The sequence below is a fragment of the Podarcis raffonei genome, chromosome 5 (genome assembly GCF_027172205.1).
Source record: "Podarcis raffonei isolate rPodRaf1 chromosome 5, rPodRaf1.pri, whole genome shotgun sequence".
Classification (NCBI taxonomy): Eukaryota; Metazoa; Chordata; class Lepidosauria; order Squamata; family Lacertidae; genus Podarcis; species Podarcis raffonei.
The window spans coordinates 57,294,005-57,314,842 of NC_070606.1; the positions used below are offsets into that span (position 1 = coordinate 57,294,005).

General features: G+C 39.6%; 1 protein-coding gene across 6 annotated transcripts in view; it reads left to right on the top strand.

Moving 5' to 3' along the window:
* The window catches only part of NT5C2 (5'-nucleotidase, cytosolic II), an 81,735-nt gene that overhangs the window by 17,103 nt on the left and 43,794 nt on the right, over window positions 1–20,838 (top strand). For 3 of the 6 annotated variants that reach the window (XM_053389331.1, XM_053389332.1, XM_053389329.1), the window contains exon 3: window positions 6,699–6,772. The exons of 1 other annotated variant lie outside the window; for it this stretch is intronic. In XM_053389331.1, the coding sequence (XP_053245306.1) occupies window positions 6,699–6,772 (74 nt within the window). Of the gene's footprint in view, window positions 1–6,698; window positions 6,773–16,881; window positions 16,942–20,838 lie in introns of those variants that run through there. 2 more of the 6 variants (XM_053389334.1, XM_053389335.1) reach the window with 1 other exon arrangement.

The window sequence follows — 20,838 nt, forward strand, 5'->3', positions numbered from 1 at the left end:
CCACATGTCTGCCCTTCAAGTTTGAGCCTGGCGAGAAGTGGCTGAAAGGCCTTTGGATTTCATGCATCCCTTATTTTAGGATTGCAGCCCTGGAGTTGTAGTTTGTGCTAGTCCTACTCAGAGTAGACCTTTTGAAGCTAATTAACATGTTTAACTTAGGCTCATTAATTTCAGTGGGTTTATTTTGAGTAAAACATAGATACAATCCTTAATCTCTAAACAGAACCATTGCTTCTGCTAGATACATCCAGGTAAAGGAGATTTATCAGATACGAATATTTAGGTGCCTGTGTATAGTAGGTAGAGTGTTTGGTAGGCAGAGTATACTTCATTGTCACCTGATAAAAACAAACTGATCTAGTCTACCCAATTAACTATTAAACCTTGCTTTGACCTATGAGTCATGGGCATTTTATTTTTGTTTGCTACTTTGTTTTGTAAGGGTGGAGCTAGCCCAGGCAGAATGAAGTAGAAAGGAGCAATACTGGAAAGAAGAAAAGACAAAATTGCCCAGTGTGTACATACCTATTCTCCTACATTTAGGCAGCAATCCTATACCCAACTGGTTGGGAGTAATCCCCATTGAACTTAGTGGGATTTAATTCTCAGTGGATATGTATAGGACTATGCTGCTAACTTCACTGTTATGGGTGCTGGTTTTAATAGACCATATGGGATTTTTAAAAACAAATTTCATTTCATAGGTTTAAAAAAGGAAAACATACATATGATGAACAGATACAAGGTGTGGTTATAAGCATGAAGCAGCAGTATAAATAACACTGTAGTTGTCAATAAAGATGAGGGTGAGAGTATTCTTTGTTTCTTCCTATATGTATCTTTCATTTCTGTGAAACATTTTTTTAAAGATGACTTTAGTATTATAATTTGCACAATTATTTAAGAAATACTTGAAGAAATGTTAGTAGGAAACTTGAAATGAATTAACCTTTTTCTTGATTTGAATCAGCTTTTGTTTCTTCGAACATTCTCCTTGTATTGCTAATACTAGAATTTGGGTTTGAATTTGGGAAATACAAACTAAAAAGATGCAGCAAAATCAAATTAAAATCTAGGATGTCAAGCAAAGATAGGCTGGGAAGTCTTCATATGACAGGACGTGACTAGAGATGTTCTATGGTTGTAATAGATGCTTACTATTGTATTAGATGTTGTACTAGATGTTTAAAAGAAGTGATCAGAAAAACTAGAAAGAAACAAATGTATGTAATGGAAAAATGCAATTATTATTATTTTATTAAAAAGAAATGTTTTCCGTTTCGTTTTAGCACTGCATCACTGCTGATGAGGTGCTCTGAATTCCTGACTTTGGGACTCCAAAACCCAGCCCAAACTAAGCACTTTTCAGTGCATTAGAGTTTCCTGCAGGGGACCAATGCTTGGGAGGTCACCTTCTTAGTGTGGCATTCAGTGCTGGGCTTCTTTAAAGAAGACCTCTGGGAGGAGAAGCCACTTTTGTCTCCCAGTGCTGCATATGGAAGCATTTGCAGCCTAAGCAAACAACAACTTTCTGACCCCAAACATTGGGGGTCAGAGTTGAGGGCAAAGTCAAAGTTTTCCCAAGTCTCTCTCTCCCCCCCCCCCCCAATTCTTGGAGAGGGGAGATGGAGTTGCTTTGGCTGTGCATTCCTGTTTTCAGGAGGGTACAGGCACTTGCAGCCAAACTGATCTTTTTGCAAGCAGCTCCACACTGCTCCTTTCAATTTCTGATTTTGGAAGTTGAAAGGGGCTGCAGGCGCTGCTTCGAAGAGCAGCACAGGGAAGAAGATGCAGTTTCTACTTTCCCCTCCTTGAGCCAGAAGCACTCCCACTGCCTATCAGCTGATGGATCCTGATTGTCTGATGTAGTGTGTGTGAGTGTGGCTTCCCTACTGTGACTTAGCAGTTGTAGATGCAAGGGTGGCGAATCTCCGGCCTGCAGGTCAATCTTGGTCAGCTAGGGGAGCCAAGATGACCTGCAAGACCATATCTGCCTAAATCACAGCCACCTGTCCATCAGCTGATGGCGCTGATAAATGCCATAAGATTCCAGGGTGGGTTACAATATTAGAGTCTTCAATTATTTTTTAAAAATAAAACCATTGGAATTACATAAGACAGTTTCAAATGGTACAGAACAGTATAAATTCAGCAAAAGAGGTTCCACAAAAGAAAAATACCGTATTTTTTGCTCTATAAGACTCACTTTTTCCCTCCTAAAAAGTAAGGGGAAATGTGTGTGCGTCTTATGGAGCGAATGCAGGCTGCGCAGCTATCCCAGAAGCCAGAACAGCAAGAGGGATCACTGCTTTCGCTGCGCAGCGATCCCTCTTGCTGTTCTGGCTTCTGGGATTTAGATTTCCCCCCCTTGTTTTCCTTCTCCAAAAACTAGGTGCGTCTTATGGTCTGTTGCGTCTTATGGAGCGAAAAATACTGTACTTTAGACTGGCAGAGGCCTGAGTAAAGTGATGCCGTGAAAGCTGTACAGTGAAGATGCTAGGTGGTAGTAAAGAATTAATCACATTAAATAATCATGCCACATTATTACAGTGGTTAGAGTGTCGTTTGACTGGCACCTGGGAGACCAGGATTCAGATCCCCACACAGCCCCACAAAGTTCACTGGGTGGCTTTGCACCAGTCACAGCCTCACATCCTAATCTACTTCACAGGGTTGTTGTGAGGATAAAATGGAAAGGAGGAGAAGAATGTATGCCACTTTGAGCTGCTGGGATATGAATGTAATAATACACGGGGAGAAATATTGATTGATTGGTCACCTTTTCTTACACAAACTAATATACTTCTGTATATCTGGAGAATCCTACAAGTATGCAGAAGCCACCACTTAGTGACCCTCTTTTTCTGCCAAACTGAAAGGCACTAGATGATCCAAATTCTGTGTGAGAAGAGGATGATTAAATATCTCTGCTTAATTTTAAAGCAGGATATTCAGTGATGCTGTTTTTCTCTTTATTTCCAGACAGTGTCTTCAGTGAATCATGAAATATTTGCAAGAATGTTTATTCTGTTTGTTCCCCCCCTAATATAGTATGATGCTGGCTATTATGTAACTTTTAAGATTGTCAACTTTAATTCTCCGTCTGTTACTGCCCCCCCTCCCTTGTACTTTACATGCTTCACTGCCAAATAAGGCAGCTTGCCAGGAAACTGTGACTCCTGAAGAAGCATGGAAAGTTAAGGGTAAAACATGCTATATAGCCAGAGAAACTCTATTCCAAATGGACTTGTGTAGAACAGTGATATCCAGTGACTTGTTAAATTAGCCACGGATGTTTATTATGTAACACTGGCTAAGGAGATATGTAGTACCTTCAGTCTTGTTTCAGACTTCGTGCTTCAAGTCAGACTGATGCAAAATTATGTATAGATGAAGAGAATTAGGTAATGTGATTAGGCAAGTTTCTGAATTGGACAGCTACGCATTTTACAAGAGGAGCATCCAAGTGAGATGAGGTAAGATTACTAGTGCAGGAATAGGATAGCGTGAGCTTGGATGTTAAGAGTTTGCTATACAAATATTCACTTTTTCAAATTTCTTTTTAGTGATGCTAATTGCTTTTTCAGTGCTTGGTTTTGGGAGGAAAAATATCTTAGAATATAAGTAATAGATAGCTCTCCCTTTTTGTATGTATTTGCCTGCTTCCTTTTTACATCTGTTCTCTCAGTTCTGTGTGAATGAAAGGTTAGATTAATTATCCACATCATATTAGCAGTCTGAATGGAGCATCCAAGCAAAGCCTTAAGACGTAACGGTGCATGCTTATACTTATACTTGTATACCACCATTTTCTTATCAATGCTGAAGACATAAATTAAGAATGTACTGAATTTATCCATTCATCAGCTATTAGAAATAATTGTAATTTGTTGCCTTGCAGCTCACTCAGCAGAGTATGAGACTCTTAATCTCAGGGTCATGGGTTTCAGCCCCACATAGGGCAAAAGATTCCTGCATTGCAGGCTGTTGGACTAGATGACCCTCTTGGCCCCTTCCAACTCTGCAATTCTATGATTCTTCAATTTGTCAACTTTCCCTTATTAAAGGATTTTAATTGTTGATGGCATTGTGCGCAGCATTCCTATGTGCAGCCTGAAATTAAATCTGTATTTTGAAGTATGCAGCTAGGTGAATTCAGTCTCTCCTTTTGGATATTAAAGACCTTTTAACATAAAGGGCATTGGTGGTTGTAATTTTGGTTTCTGGATTTTTTAGAGAGGATAAAAGTGACAGAACTACTACATTGAGTAGTACTACTACATCTAGCTGGTTGTCCAAGGGACAGCAGAGCACAAGGGAGAGGGACAAAAGCTCTGCCTTCCAGCTACCCCATACTTGCTGTTTTCAGACAATTCATAGTTGAAAGTCCTAGACTGATGCACTGCTTACTCTAGATGGGGTACAAATGTGCTGTGATGTCGTGCACAGGTGAGTGGTGAGCCAGTCAGCATCTCTGTTGATAGTCCATGGTTCACTAATTGTCTACTGTTGAATTGTATGCATGAAAATACTTGGTGTAACCATAAAGGTAAAGTTAAAGGTAAACCATATTCACAATAAAATATACCTGACTTTGTAGTTTTCTCTTTAACAAGTTAAGTTGAAGAGCAGCACTTGTTTGCAGGATCAAATCTCCTTCCTCCTCCTCTGTTGTGCCGTAAATCTTGGCTCGTTCTGAATCTGGATATCATCCAGATGTCATTAGGGTATGAGACGAAGAGGAAAGTCAAGAGCAAACCATGGATCAGAGCCATGAAATTAGAGATGCATTGCCAAAGAGCAGGGCAGTTTTTAGAGTCCAATCAAATACAAGGACAGGTAGAAACACATGAAGACATTCTGAGGGAGACTGGTATGAATGCACGAAGGCAGATGTAAACAAATGAGTTGTGATGTTAGGGACAGCACACAGAGTGTTGTTGGCAGAACAGATGTCTGGAGGAGGAAAAGGAAGAGCAGATAGTGGAATTTCTCTAACAAAAAAATTCCTAGCTTTGGCATGGTCATGTAGTGAGAGCCCTGGCTTCAGACCCAGGAAGGATTGGGTTTAAGTGAGGAGATATGGTATCTGACAGATTTTCTCTTTATCTTGCATATATCATTCACACATTCTTGGAATGTTCAAGTGAAATAGTATTTTGACTATAAAATTGGAAACAAATTCATTTGTATATGTTGGTTAGGTTACAGTGAGGTTGCAAAGGGTCCCCCCCCCCATAAGTTCTTCAGTGATATATTAATACAGGTTTAGGTTTGTGAGTAATTGTAATTTTTAACAGTTTCATAGTTAACTTCAGTTAGAAGGCAAATGTCTATGTAATGCCCTTTTAATATCCCACCACCTGCTTCTTTCTTTTTTCACTAGGGAGCTTTACAGAGTAGTTAATACTTTTTGTTTTTATGTTTATGTTCCAGTTCAGCATGGTTGACTTTGTTAGTGGTGGTGGACTCTCCTTCATTGCAGTTTTTAAGCAGAGGTTGGATGGCCATCTGACATGGATGGTTTAGTTGAGATTCCTGACTTGCAGGGGACTGGGCTAGATGACCCTCGGGGTTCCTTCCAATTCTACAATTATATTATTCTATAGTATGTCATATAATGTAAATAAAAAATTCTGGTGTAGTTAGGAAACCAATAGGTAAAACTACTATGGATAGCATCTAGCAGTGTTTAATAATTTGTTTTCTGTAGCAGATCAACAGCTCAGTTCTATGCATGTTTACTCATAGTTTTATTTTTTAAATGTCTGTGTTTTAATTGGGTTTTTTTAAGTTTTGAATAGCTTTTATTGTTTTATATTGTATTTTAATTGTCGTTTAATTTGTTTTCTGATGTATGCAGAAAACCTATGGGATAACTATATAAATGGATTCTTTTTTTAAAAATTACTCTGACGTAAGTATACAGAGCCTAATGGCATTTGCTCCCAAGTAAATGGCCACACTGGACTGTCTACCATGCTTCCCTACCTCTGCAGGGCCATCTGCTACCAGCTATCTTGTGGGTAGGATTTTAGGAGAAAGAGGGAAACAAATTCTGATATCAGAAGGTTTCCCCTCTTCCCCCAATAGGGAACTAGAACTACCACCAACTGCTCTGTGGGAAGGAGCCTGATGGCTTGAGGTCCAGCGCAGAGGGCCTTCTGGTGGTTTCCTCACTGCGAGAAGCCAAGTTACAGGGAACCAGGCAGAGGGCCTTCTCGGTAGTGGCACCCGCCCTGTGGAATGCCCTCCCACCAGATGTCAAAGAGAACAACAACTACCAGACTTTTAGAAGACATCTGAAGGCAGCCCTGTTTTACTGTTTGATAGAGTACTGTATTTTAATATTTTGTTGGAAGCCGCCCAGAGTGCCTGGGGAAACCCAGCCAGATGGGTGGGGTATAAATAATAAATTATAATAATAATAATAATAATATGTTGTTGTTGTTGTTGTTGTTATGTTTTGATATAAATTGTGGTGATTTTATTAATGTATATTGCTTGTGATCCTTGGAAGGATTTGGCATCCTGAAAGGTGGGATATAATTAACAACAACAACTTGTCAAGTCATGTGGTCCATTGACAAACTCCTTAGCAATCCTTGGACACTTTAGGAACTTAATTATTACATAGGCTCCCTTCAGATTTCATGTCAAAAATGTTTATCATTGGGTTTCTTACTTTCCTTTTACAGGGTTTTTGTGAACAGAAGTCTAGCCATGGAAAAAATAAAGTGCTTTGGATTTGATATGGATTATACATTAGCCGGTGAGTGTATATGATGAATATGTATATTATCTATAATTGAACCTCACATCTACAGGAAGCAGAAATAGATTGGTATTCCTCATGGTAGCAGGTGTTTTTCTCAGTAGCATTCATTTTAGAGTGGGGAAGAGCTGAGCAGCACACAGATGCTGGGGACATGTTGCTGTCCTGATAGTTTTGACAAACATCTGGAGAAAAGTTGGCTTGTCTTTGCCATACGGCCCATAGAAGTGTCCATTAAGGGAGGTGTGTTGCCCATTTTTGCGAAGGTCTGTTCACTTTAATTGATGAACCCTGCCACTATAGATAAATGAAGTCCCTTAGGGCTGCCATCCTTTATACACATACCTGGGAGTAAGCCCCCCAGAATACAGTGGGAGTTACTTCTGAATATATGTGTATAGGATTGCGCTATAAATATCTTTAAAGTATTTCCTCCTAAAGCTTAATCGTATTTTCTTTTTCCTTTGCTCTGAGTAGTGTTGCTTCCCCTTGTTCCCAAATTTGCAATATTGGTGTAGTTCCCCCCGCCCTCCAGATTAATTTTACCTAAGGTTTCATTATAATCCATTAAACATCTTAAAGATATGTCTTTTTTCCTTTCAGTTGATACCACTAAATTATTACTCCACTCTCTTAATGTTTGCTATTGAATACTGCAGTTTCTTTGTTTCTTCTTTCAAGCCACTTTTGCCTGTGTTCCATGCCTTTTGTGTGTCACTTCAGTAATCGAATTTATTTACAATGTTTATTTCACTGGCTTCCTCTAGCTGTAGCTAACCTTTTTTGGGCTGAGGATCGCATTGAGACTGCATGGAAACATGGATGAGACCAAAGTGTAGAGCTGGGTGTGGTGAGAACTACAGTTCTCAAGGCTATCTTCCACAAGACTTTCCCATTCTACACTATTTTAAATCATTTTTTATCATTATTTATTGATCATTAAATTTAGTAATAAAAATTAAAGGACAAGTTGTGGGGATCTTGGAGGGTCACAAATTTATTGCATCACAGAATCACAGCAGAGGAACCTTGGAAACAGTTGGTAAAATGTTTAATTTTTCTAAAGGGACAAATGGTGAGCAGGGGCTTGGAACACAAAGATGTTGATATTACAGCCCTTGCAGAAGCAGTCAGCAAACTAAAAACTATAATGATTATAAAAAGGGCATATTTAGGGCACTCCTTAGAGGGTGATAAAAACCCCTTTTGGTATCACAGTGGGTGTCAAATAAATTAACTTTTCCAAGACAAGAAGCAGTTTCAGACCTCCTCTTTCTGCAGGAATGCTTATCTCTAGGCCTGAAGCCCAACACCTTGCATTGTCAGACCTTGACACTTCCATCTATTGTCTCCGAAGACCCAGATCGACTTATTGTCTACTCACCCATTCCTCCCACATTTTCCTTCAAGCCCCGCCAGTGCAACATAGGTTCCCCATCTGGGGTTTGCATACCACTCTATTGGCTCTACAATGACCTCCTTTTCATCCGCTCAAGTTGGTCCTGCTAGGCTTACTATCTTTTAAAGTCGTGTTCCTTGTAGCCATTACCTCTGCCAGATGCATTTCAGAACCACAGGCACTGTCAGTCATGTGTGATTTTTTTTTTAAGACAACCCTTCCTAGTTTTTTGCTGGCTTTAAATAACCTAGGAAAGCTGGTCTGCCATGAGCAAAACAAAACAAAAAAACTAAAAAACCTAAGCTGATGCTTCGACTGGCTAGATTTGTATTCTGTGGAGCTATATGTAATAGTGGAGTATTCTTTTTACCCCTTCTCCAAAATTGGAGCTTAGACTAATTTACTGTGGCTCCTCAAGCTTCTCTGATAGGGTAGCACTGAAAGCTAGGTATCTACAAGCTTCCTATACCTAGAAGTTAGCTTCTAAGTTATTACAGGATTTGGCTGCTAGCACACAGGGCCCTTAGTAATCTGAGCTGTTGCTTTAATTAAATAAATGGATATTGCTTTCTTATGCTTTTCCTTAACACATTTTTAGCTGGGGCAGAGATACTTTATCAACTAGGGCTCCCTGTAGCTCATAGGTGGCAACTTCATATTTCTATGGGTGAGATCTAGCATTGCATGAATAGCTTCTTCTAGTACAATGGGTCTTCTTCAAGCTCCCCAAATCTCCTCTGCAGATTTGAGGCACCCTCTGGAACAGTATTGGGAGGCATGTGTGGACTGCAATATGGAGGAGAGAAACGGGAAGAGCCATTTTGCTATTGGAGTTCCTTTTGCACAAGTGGGCAGACATTCTGGGATCTTATCCCAGGAACCTGGCAAACCAGGCCTCTGGATTTTTTTTAAAAAAATCTAACTAATGTTCTGTACTTGGGCATATTAGCCAAAAACAATTCTGTACCAGAGGATATTTCTACAAATACGTAATAACTTCTGTTTTATTACATGGTAGTACTTTCACTGAAAGATTCTGAGTACAGTGGTACCTCGGGTTACAGATGCTTCGGGTTACAAACTCCGCTAACCAGGAAGTGGTTGCTCCAGGTTAAGAACTTTGCCCCAGGATAAGAACGGAAATCACTTGCCAGTGGCATAGCGGCAGCAGGAGGCCCCATTAGCAAAAGCACGCTTCAGGTTAAGAATGTTTCAGGTTAAGAACGGACCTCTGGAACGAATTAAGTTCTTAACCTGAGGTACCACTGTACTTCTGTTTGTGGTATCTTCTGTTCTGCAAGTATATTCTGTGAATGTGTCGAGGGCTGACTATACAGTTGTTCAAAGTCCATCAGGAAAAATGTTAATTAAAATAGTTTAGCATTCTGGCTTCCTAAATATATTCTCTTTATGACAGAAAAGCATCTAAGCCTGCATACTTCATAACTACTTATATTCCCTTGTTCTGTATTGCTATATTGTGCTTTGTTACTTGTGTTTAGAGATTTCCTCCTTCGTAGGGAAAGTTATTTAGGATGAGTGATTTGCAGTTCTTCCCCAGCCAATGTTTTTGTTTTTCACCAAATGCAGCTGCAGTGTATAGAGGAAGATGAATATGAGGACTTAGACATTTTCACCTGGGTGCTTTTCCATTAAATGTCCCTTGTACTAGAGACAACTGAGTGTGCAAAATTGGTCTGGGAAGAAGGGTTTAGCTACCCCTTGCACTATTCTTCCAACTGACATTGGAACCTTCAATAGCAGCATTTCATTATAAGACACACCAAAACAATCCAGGACTACTGAAAACATTTCTACTTCTAATGTTTCATTTGGTGCTTTAATACTGACAAACGAGAAAGGGATGTATATCAGCGAATTAATGTAAAAAGGATTTTTTTTGTAACTTCAACATTGTCAATATGAAAATATGTAACTACCTTGGGTGGGTTCATTTGGGAAGGTGTCCTTGTACATTAATTGCACTTTGGATGGCAACTAGTTGCTGAAGTGTAACTCATTTGGAAGTCGTATAAACACACAAGTGGGTAATTTAAAATTTAATCATTGTGTTATATTAGCTAGCTTCATGTTTCAGATGCTTTGCCTTGTGTTTAATTTTGTTAGCCTACATCACTGGGTTAGTGATGTTGCTGTGTAAATTTCAGTTTGCCAACATTGTAGTAATAGCAGAGAGTTAAGTTGGAAATGGTGTTTCAATCTTGGTTAGTTTCTGCTTCTTAATGAAGAGCTGGATCATAGAGGAGAATTAACTTGTAGACAGATGCAGGCAGGGCATTGTATTTAAGTTTATACATTATGGCACCAGTAGGATTTACTCATGAGGATTTACTTTTGAGTAAGGTTGCGTGGAAGCATACTTATAAGTTAGCTAATCTAGAAATATGTTAATATTTCCTCTCCTTCTACCCACAAGTTTATTCCATTAGCTTTAGGAAACAACTGTCTCAGATTCACCATGATATTCATTAGATAACCTTACATTAGTCACTTGATGAGCATATGTCACAGTGTTGTAGTGAGGGGGGAAATGGACTCCGCTCCATAAGCAACTTGGGTGAAGGTGAGATACAGGCATGACTGATAAATACAATGTTTCCTTGTCACTCTGGACAACCTGATAAATTTTTGGTTAACCAGAAATTTGATTTCTTTGGAATAATGAACTGATTATCTATAAGAGTTTCTACATATGTTCAAGCAAGTACAGATACAATTTCAAAGGTTTTGTACAGGATTTAATAATTTTGGTACAGGAGGACTTAATAATTTTGAATATCTCATTGCTCATTTTCTGTATTTGCACGGTAAGACCAATGTATATGTAAACTTTCCAGGAGATGGAGCAAATGGAAGATAATTAGTGTGTGTATATTGTTAATAATTCTAATTATTAATTACTAATTCTAATAACAATCTTGTATGGTATGCACAGTATTCTTTATTTAACCATGCTTCCTTCAGAAATCATTTTAGCAGACTCGGCAAATTTGTAATGTAGAAATTATGTGTTTGGCAGTAGATGTAATTTTTTTTAGGAAGCAAAGCTAACTGAACTGTGGAACTCCACCAGCATTTGGCATAATTTTGTATTTCTCTTGACATCCTGGCTCTGATCCTAAAAAAAGCTAACTTAACAGACAAAAGTTTTCTGTCTCCTATTTCCTGCTACAGCCATCTGAACCTCCTGTGGGTGGCCAGAGACCTTCCTGAACAATGTGGGGTGGGTCATGAGGAGCCAGCAAGGAACCATACCCCACTTTGCTCAGGTATGCCCTCGCCCTCCAGGTAGACTTTTGGGGGATGCAGGTGTGAATGCAAAAGGGAGCAGGGGACAAGAACGTTATTTTCTATGAACACTCTTGTTGACTTGTTTCAGAATCCAAGCCAATGTTTTTTGTGAGACTACCTGGAATATTCAAAAACAGGACAGATCTTTTCTTATCTGACTTTCCAGATAAGCCGTGAATGAGCCGAACATTCATAATTTTGTCACTGTTGGAATTAAAATTAATTATATCGCTTATATTGGGGTTTTGATATCTTACAATGTTTTGATTTCTCAAGTGCTTATAGCTATGAGGGTTAGGAGTTGTTGTTGTTTAAACTTGTTGAGATGCATAAGATTCTTGGTCAAAATTTATATACTCCTTGATTGTAAGAAAACCTCCAAGCAGTTTACAGTACACTGCAGTAATCCATCTTGAAGTTACTAGAGCAGAGATTACTATTATACCCTGCTCTCCTAGCTCAGGAATTGCCATGGCTGGCAAACCAACCGGAGCCAAAAATACACTCCATGCTACCAAAACCACCTGGGCCTCAAGCAATGTTGTTTGATCAAGAGGCAGCCCTAACCTGCATACCTATTTCTTCAGGCAGGGTATAACTCAGTCCAGAACAGACAGCCTTCCCAGTTCCCAGATAAAGGAACCACCCAGCAACAGTAGCTCCTCTTTTGTCAACTGTTAGTTTTAGCTTATTTTATTTTCAATGTTGGTGTCAACACATAGTTCACAGTGGAAATTATTTGCAAAAATGTAAGTATAGATTTTGGTGGGCAAGGGTAAAACAGGAGTCAAACACCGAAGAACACGACAAAATATGCTGTGGAATATGAACTGTCTAAATTTGGAGTCAATTAAGGAGATTGATCCCTTAATATAGCGGTGCCAAAGAAAAGGAAAGAGTATGTCAAATGTATCAAGTAAAATGTTTTTCTAATCTATTCCAAGTTTAGAAATATTGTCTGTTGTTGCTGTCAGATACCTGAATAGATGCTGGTAATGTTTAGTGCTATATTTATAAGATACTATGTGCCAGGGGACGCGGGTGGTGCTGTGGGTAAAAGCCTCAGCGCCTAGGGCTTGCCGATCGAAAGGTCGGCGGTTCGAATCCCCGCGGCGGGGTGCGCTCCCGCTGCTCGGTCCCAGCGCCTGCCAACCTAGCAGTTCGAAAGCACCCCCAGGTGCAAGTAGATAAATAGGGACCGCTTACTGGCGGGAAGGTAAACGGCGTTTCCGTGTGCTGCGCTGGCTCGCCAGATGCAGCTTGTCACGCTGGCCACGTGACCCGGAAGTGTCTCCAGACAGCGCTGGCCCCTGGCCTCTTAAGTGAGATGGGCGCACAACCCCAGAGTCTGTCAAGACTGGCCCGTACGGGCAGGGGTACCTTTACCTTTACCTATGTGCCAGGGGAGTAGTGATTCCTTTTTAGCTGTCCTTAAGAAATCAGGAACACTGCCCCCCTCACCTTATTCTTTGAGTAATTCCCTGTGCCTGCCTTAATAGCAGTTAAGGAAAATGCTGAGATGAACCATAACCATGTTTATCCTAACCGGCAGTGGCTGCTGGTGCCCACTGAAGCCAATGGAAATGCTTGGAGATGATCTTTGGCGATCACTCGTTGCCAAGTAAGATTGTCTTCCATAAACACAGTTTTAACAGTGGGTTCGTAAGTGACTGGAGAGGCCAATTCTGGATCCACATGCCCTTCCACAGTGAGGACATAGGTTTACAGGCAGGAGTTGATCATGGTGAGGGTTTGCCAAGCGTGCCTTCCTCTTAGTATGTTTCTCCCTTTCATCCTGAGTTCGAGCATCTTCAAAGCCCATGACACCTTTGGTAAAGGCTGTTCTCCAATTGGAGCGTTCACAGGCCAGTGTTTCCCAGTTGTCGGTGCTACATTTTTAAAGATTTGCCTTGAGAACATCTTTAAACCTTTCCATTCTTGAGTTGGGAATAGAGTAGTTGCTTTGAAAGATGGTAATCGGGCATCTGAACAACATGACCAGTCCAACGAAGTTGTTGAAGAATCATTGCTTTGGCACTGGTGATCTTTGCTTCTTCCAGTACACTGGCATTAGTTCTCATTGGACCCATCCCCTGCAGCTTCTTTCTTTTTGTATCAGTGTTTTAAATTTGCCAAAGTGTGTTATAGTTTTTTGTCCTCACAACAACTCTGTAAAAGTAGGATACAGTACAGTTTTAGTGGTTTTGCAGAGAAACAGCTCTGGACATGCTGAACATTGAGGAATGATTCTGATTTGTCTTACTTGGGTTCAGAGGCAATGCTCAGTTTCCTTTGGGGGGACACATATGTGTTATGCTAATTTCGCTGCCCTGGTTGGCTGAATTGCTGGATTGCCTTTAAGGTTGCAAATGAAGAAGGGGGAAAGAGCAAAAGTGCCTGAGGGTGTCCCACCAGTTACTAAGTAAATATATTCTACTGCCTTGAGATGGTTTGGAGGGGTCTCCAGAGCACAGCAGTAGTTTTGGTTTGGGATTGGCTGAGCAGTGCAAATGGCGACATAAGTTCAAAACTAAGGAGTGTGGATGGAACAGATTATTATTTTTTTGAGAAAATGTTTATTTCTTTGTGGACGTATGGTCAAATAGTGGTACATCAAATCTTTTCTGAAGAAGTTGTTAATTTGCTATTTTTAGAAACTGGATTAGTTTACTTGGATAACAAATTTGGATGTATATATATTTTTTATGATGCTGCTTTAAAAAAATAGTTCATTGATGGTAGTTTAAGCTGGAAACATGCTTAAAGTTTGTGGTGGTGCCCAATGAATTTTGTACTGTCATTAGACAAGAGTGTATGTCTTACTGTTGCTTCTCATTAAATCATTAACTAACAGACTACTAATTTTTGAGACATGGTTTGCTGAGGAATTGGATCTGTACTGAAACTCCAAAAAACTGCAGAAAGCAAGCCTAACAGCAGAAAAAGCAGCAGGATTCTCTTTCCTTAATCTGCTTAATGATAATTGAGCATCTTAAAGTCAGTGGGTGATCTCCAATTGTTGCTCATTGGACTAGTGGAAACATCCCTTCTTGGGAAAGGCAATTTTGACCAATTACCCCTGCCCACTCTAGCCCAATGTAGCTCTAACACCCTCAGCTGGAGAGGTTATCAAATGAAAGATGCCACATTGTCCAACAAAAGTGTCTTCCTCTCATACAGTAGCTACTAAACATCTAACATGTTAGATTGCTTCCTCTGCCTGGATCAAAGCAATTAAAAGTGATGAGTCTTGTTTATCCAGCTATTTGTGCTGGTTATTGTCAAGAAACCTATGGTGCAAGAAAAAATAACTTCCCACATTGGCTATCAAAGTTGTGCCTGTTGCAGAAGAGACATTTTTACAGGGTATGGATGATGCTGCAAATTTTAAATTGGTCAGTGGTCTGCAACAGAATATATGCATGTTTTTTCTCATAATCTTTAGAACTCTGTTAAATAGATTTATGGGGGAAAAGCACATTTTCTTTTCTTTGTATCTTGCCTTCTGTCGTGGCATGGTATATGTGCTTAGCTTCTGTAAGGCGGTGACCTCACGTACACTCAGACTATACTTTGGAATAAGTACCTAAATGCATGTGTACTAACATGTGGCAGGTATATAATTAGATTTTTTAGAATCACACAATGGAAAACCTGGAGGTGTAAGAATAGTTGAAGGCTCCTTGTAATCTTTGAAGGGCCTGATGTGAGTATAAGACTAGATTATTTCAAACAAAGCAGAACCATCTCTAGAGTTCCCACATCTTGTGCTTGGTTGTGACCTTCCCAACTTTGTTAAGAAATATTTTCATCATATCATAGCTAATTCCCCAAAGGTAGTGTTACCTAGAGATTCTCTAGTAAATAATTTATTTACTGACATGGAGATTTATTATAGGAATATTGGAATGTAGTTAATATTGCAAAAATGTGGTTCAAAATATAGTTTATAGCTGCATTTTAGTTAGTTACAGCATATAATCCATTGCATATTTACCAGAAGTAAGTCCCACTGTGTATTAAAAAGTAATGCCAGATATGCATTTCGCAAGATAGCTCAGTTGGTAGAGCATGAGTCTCTTAATGTCAGGGTTATGGGTTTGAGCCCCATGACACTGCAGGTAGTTGGACTAGATGACCCTCATGGTCTCTTCCAACTCTACAATTCTATGATTCTAACATTGCAGCCCTATTCAGGTCTGCTTAGAAGCAGGTTCCATTGAGTTAATTGGTGCTTACTCCCAGTTAGATTGCAAGTGTTGCTCCTTTTCAAGCCATGTGCAGATTTGTAGACTCACTAGCTCAACTGAATCATACCCCATGAGACACGAATCTCATATCTATCTTTCCTGCCTTTACTGTAACATGGATATTTGCCCATTAACAGACCAATCCTTTCATTTAGAGGTTAAAGAATATGCCTTATAATATACATAACCCCATACCCACATTACACGTTCAGGACTCTGGATGGATTATGTGGATGTGAGCCTGTTGCCTCCCCTTCACACTTTACCGCCTTGGGGTTGCCAATGCGTAGACCTAAATCAAAAAGTTTAAGGAAAAGGGCTGTTGCTCAATGGTAGAGCATCAGCTTTGCTTGCAGTAGGTCCCAGGTTCAATTCCTGGCATCTCCAGGTAGGGCAGGGAGAGATCCTAGTCTGAAACCCTGGAGAGCTGCTGCCAGTCAGTGGTGACAGTACTGAGTTAGATGGACCAATGGCCATACTTGGTATAAGACAGCTCCTCTGTTCTCATATACTACTTAGAGCTATTAGTTGATACACTCTTTTGGAATAGCTTGGTGTATTTCGTTATTATATTGGATGCTCATAGAAATGGTTCAGAAAGTTAGGTTTAAGTTTCAGTATTGATTTAAACACATTTCTTAGGAAATATGTGTCTAAATTTTGTTAATGTGCCATGTTTACTTCTTACACAATGCTGCTATCCTAGTTACCAGCCCTCACTAAAATAGTTATATTTTGGCAGGAAGAGCAAGGAGTACTTAAAATACCAGTTAAACCATAGCACATGAGTAGATATTTGATACAGAATTTATAATCTAATATTGTAATTTGTAAGTATTTCTATTTTTGCTAGAATAAGATTTCAAAAGATCCATATTTTCATCAGAAGTCTAATTTCTGATCCATATTGTACCACTCCGTTCTTATATACAGACACAACAACCTCTACCTGATACCTGCAGAATATCCATTTTGAAATCTTGATCTGAGAGATTTTTTGTGGATTTGTAGATAATGACAAACCATGTCTGGTAAACCAGTATTGGTCTTTCTGAAGCCAATAGCATCAGCAAACGAGCACACCATTGTTAGCACACCACCACTGTTGCAGTTTTAAAGTCAGTTTGATTCTTTCTTTTTGACAGGGGAGTCCAGTGTAACTCCTTCAAGACTGGAGTGACACTCAGCATCTGCATCTGCCTCATGTGAGTTAAAATCTTGGCAGCAGCATTTTGCACTACCTGGAGTGGCTGCAGATTTTTTTTATCTTTTTCAGAAAGACTATAAAAATTGCTACTGTACCGGACTTGGCAGCAAAGGTAACACTAGCATGCATGGGTATTCTATACCTTACAATATAGCTTTCTGTGCCGAGTAGCTTCTCTCGTGACCTGCTTATTTCTTAAGGAAACCCATACTTTTTGTAGGATGAAAGTAATTTTGAATGCAGTACATTTATTTTGGTATTGCAGTTGATTTGAACAAAAATTGTGTATGTTGTCGACAGGTTTCTGTCTTCAAAGCTTTGCCCCATTTGCCAAGATACACACACACACCACCCCAAACCTGAGAACACAATTTGTTTCCATATGTACACGATGATTTCAGTACATCTCTCAGTAGACTTACTGTCTTTCATCTGTATTACACTTGTTTGAAAGTAGTACATTTAGGGTAACTGCACCAATGTGGTTTACTTCACAACAGATTATGCATGGCAACATCTCACTTGCCTGTTGTTGTTGTCGTTGTTGTTGTTGTTGTTTAATGCAATACTGTAATTTAATTACTGTAACTAAGGGTTTGCAGTTATTCATCTCACTGTTAATTAGCTTTCTCAATAATCAAGCAGTTTGAGAACTGATCATTTATTATCACCAGTGCTTTTTTTCCCTGGGAGTACGCATACCCCTAAATATTTTGTGAATCTTTGTACTTTTGTCCATTTACTGTAGTTATTTCCCCCGATTTGAACTATAAAATGGTGATTTCCTTAAGTCAAAATGAGAGTACCCCTAAACATTTTTTTAGAAAAAAAGCACTGATTATCACTCAAATGTACAGTTTACCTGTGCATTAGTTATGGATGCTTTTTCCGTTATGCTACTCCTATTTTGGTACCCAGTCATTCATGCTGGCAGTAATTTGCTTGGTTGGGAGCTCATATTACCTAAATGAGCACTTGTACAGCTTGCAGGAAAATGTCAGGAGCTTGTAGCTCATCCTGATTAATCTAGACTGCTGTGCAGAGTGTTGTCAAGTAGGGACATGTGCTCTGTGAATTCCAGCTCCATTCCCAGTTGTCTAATTAAAGGAAAACTTATATTGAACTATGTCACAGTAACCAGAGTGTGATGTTTGTAATCTATTTTCATCTTCTTAGTTTAATGTACACTGCAGATTCATGTTATATGCATGAATAAAATACGCTCACTCAAGTGGGTTACTTAAGTGAAGTAGGAAATTTTCCCAATTATGCTTCCTTCTCTTCATTAGTCATATATACAGTATTTGTGTAAATTTCAAAACTTGAGTAATCTAGAGGATGTCAAATATGAAGTACAAGTTCACAAAGTGGGCTTGAGAGATCACCTTGATGAAACATGGAATGGCTTCTCTTGGACTCAGGAAGAGGTAGGTCTTTTTTTAAAAAAGTTTGCATTTTTGGAGTGGAATAACTCCATAATGTATATGCAAATTTTGTATGGCAAAATTTCAATTAAAAAATAGTTCAATTTAAAAAAGGTCAGTTGGTTCGAGCATGGTGCTGATAATTCCAGGGTTGCAAGTTTGATCCCCGTATGGGATAGCTGATATTTCTGCATTACAGGGAGTTGGACTAGATGATCATGAGAGTCCCTTCCAACTCTACAATTTTATGATTCTATGGAAGGAGTCAGAGAGCAGATCTCAACACCAGTAATTATTTGCCAGTTATTGGACTGTATTTTAGGTGGGTTAGCCTTAGGATTTTAAAAATATATGCATTCTCTTTTAAATCTGCCCCCCCCCCCATGCTGATAACTCCCTCTTGTTTCTCAATAGTCTATGGGCATTTAGAGGGGTGAGCAGCAGTGAGAGAATGTATTCCCTATCATTATAATGGGAATATCAACTCATGCCTATAACTTTTTGAGGAGCCAGAAGTTGATGAAATGTGCAGGTACAGTAGCCCCATTTAAGGAGATGAAGTCTGCCAGATTTCAGATAAATAGGTGCTTTGAGTTTGTTTCAAAGGGTTGCCCAAACCGGCTTCATGGACAATTTGCATTGACATGACATACTTTGTAGATGCGATCCAAAATAAGTTTCTTTTAAAAATGTCAGGAAGCTAAGTGAGTAAGTTAGTGAGTTACAATGGATTAAATAAGAGTATTTGAGGCTTTTAAATTTGTTTCCTTTTCAAATTGGCACTGGAGTTTCTGTGCAAAGTTAATTAGGACAGGAGTAGATATATGGACATGTGACAGAGGTAGGACTTGAACATCCAGCGTTTCAAGTAAGGACCAAGCTCTCATGCACAAGAGTAAGGTGGGACGTATGTGCACCGCTATCGGTATCAGCCACTGTCACCTTATCAGAGAGGTGGTCTAAGTATTTCTGGAGATAGAGGAACCGAGGGTTGTATGTTTACTAGGCACAGTGGCTAGATCACTGTGGAGGAGTAGAGCACTCACTGCAACATCAGGTTTGAGATACTGCACGGAAAAGAGTACAGGCAAGCAATGACAGCAAGATGCAGCAGGAGTGCTAGATATGCCTGTGATTTGACGTTTCCAATATACAGGAAAGTTAAAAAAAAAAAACACCTCATGGTTGCCTCAACAGTTTGAAAGCCACTGTTTTAATGGGGGAAGGGAATGCTGGGGGGGGGGGGAATACAGAATGCAAGCATTTAGGGGTGTGTTTTTGCAGTTGTAGTCAGCTTTTCATGGCATTTTCTTAAGAGTGCTCATTTCTTTTCCAGGCAGAATAGTCTTTTCTCTTCTGACATTGTTAATAGTTGCATTGTTAATAGTCAGTTACAAGTTTTCTTGGTATTTTTGAGTGTTCAGCTTATTCTACCTACCTAAAGCTCATACATGCTCTTAAGCTATTCAAATCAATGTGTCTTTTCTATTGTGATACAAAATAATTGTTGGTTTCACATTGCAGTCATTTTCTCATTTTTTTTGAAACAGTGATTATTAACACAGTAAATTAAGATAACCCACGAGTAAAGTGCAAATGTTTACAGAGGGTGCCTTCATGTAAACAGTTGTATGTGCAAATGTTTATTTGTTACCTGGAACCCAGCGCAACTTGGGGCTCCAGGCTTCATCAAAGTCTCTACATGTACAGATGTACACAGATAGACTTCTTCCATAAAGATATGCTATATGTGTGGGTGTCAGGTGAAGGTTAGCTGACATGTGCAATTCAGATGTGGCCCTACTCACACATTAATCTCTGTAAATGTCTGAATAGGGCTATGGTTTCATGAGTCTTCAGGTGAAATGACATTAAAGGTGCTTTTAGTCTGTGAGACAAATCAGTGCCTTGGACAACAGGCCATGCTGGAGTCTTTGGGATCCCTGGTTTTTTTGGGGGAATCTATCTGAAGGAGACACTAGGAAGTTCATAGTGGTGGGTCAAGGCCTTTTCTCCAAATTTCTTTCCTTGACTGGGTAAGGTGGAAGAAGGCTAACCAACGTCCATATAATAAATACAGTTTTGGTGGCTATGTGGAATGGAATGCTTTATGCGGGTCCAGCTGACATGCGAAGGGGGTCTGGAACATACTCCCCACGCAAAATGAGGATTGCCTGTACAATCCTCAGCTACAAGGAAGAAGTAATAGGGTTTCTCCTCTTGAAAACTAGCAGAGCTGTGTGTTATGCATGTCTGCAGTCTCCTTGTGTCTGGAACACTCCTTGTGTCCTTAACACTCAATACCAAGGGTAGTTACATGACAGCTGCCCATATCCAGCCTTTCTTGTCCACTAATGCAAGAACTCTTGCACCAGCGGAAGACAGAGTTTAAAGGTAATCTAATGCAACACTTACACTAGTGGAAAATTATTACAAAACAGTGGATTCTTGTTGTGCATTCTGTTGCACAA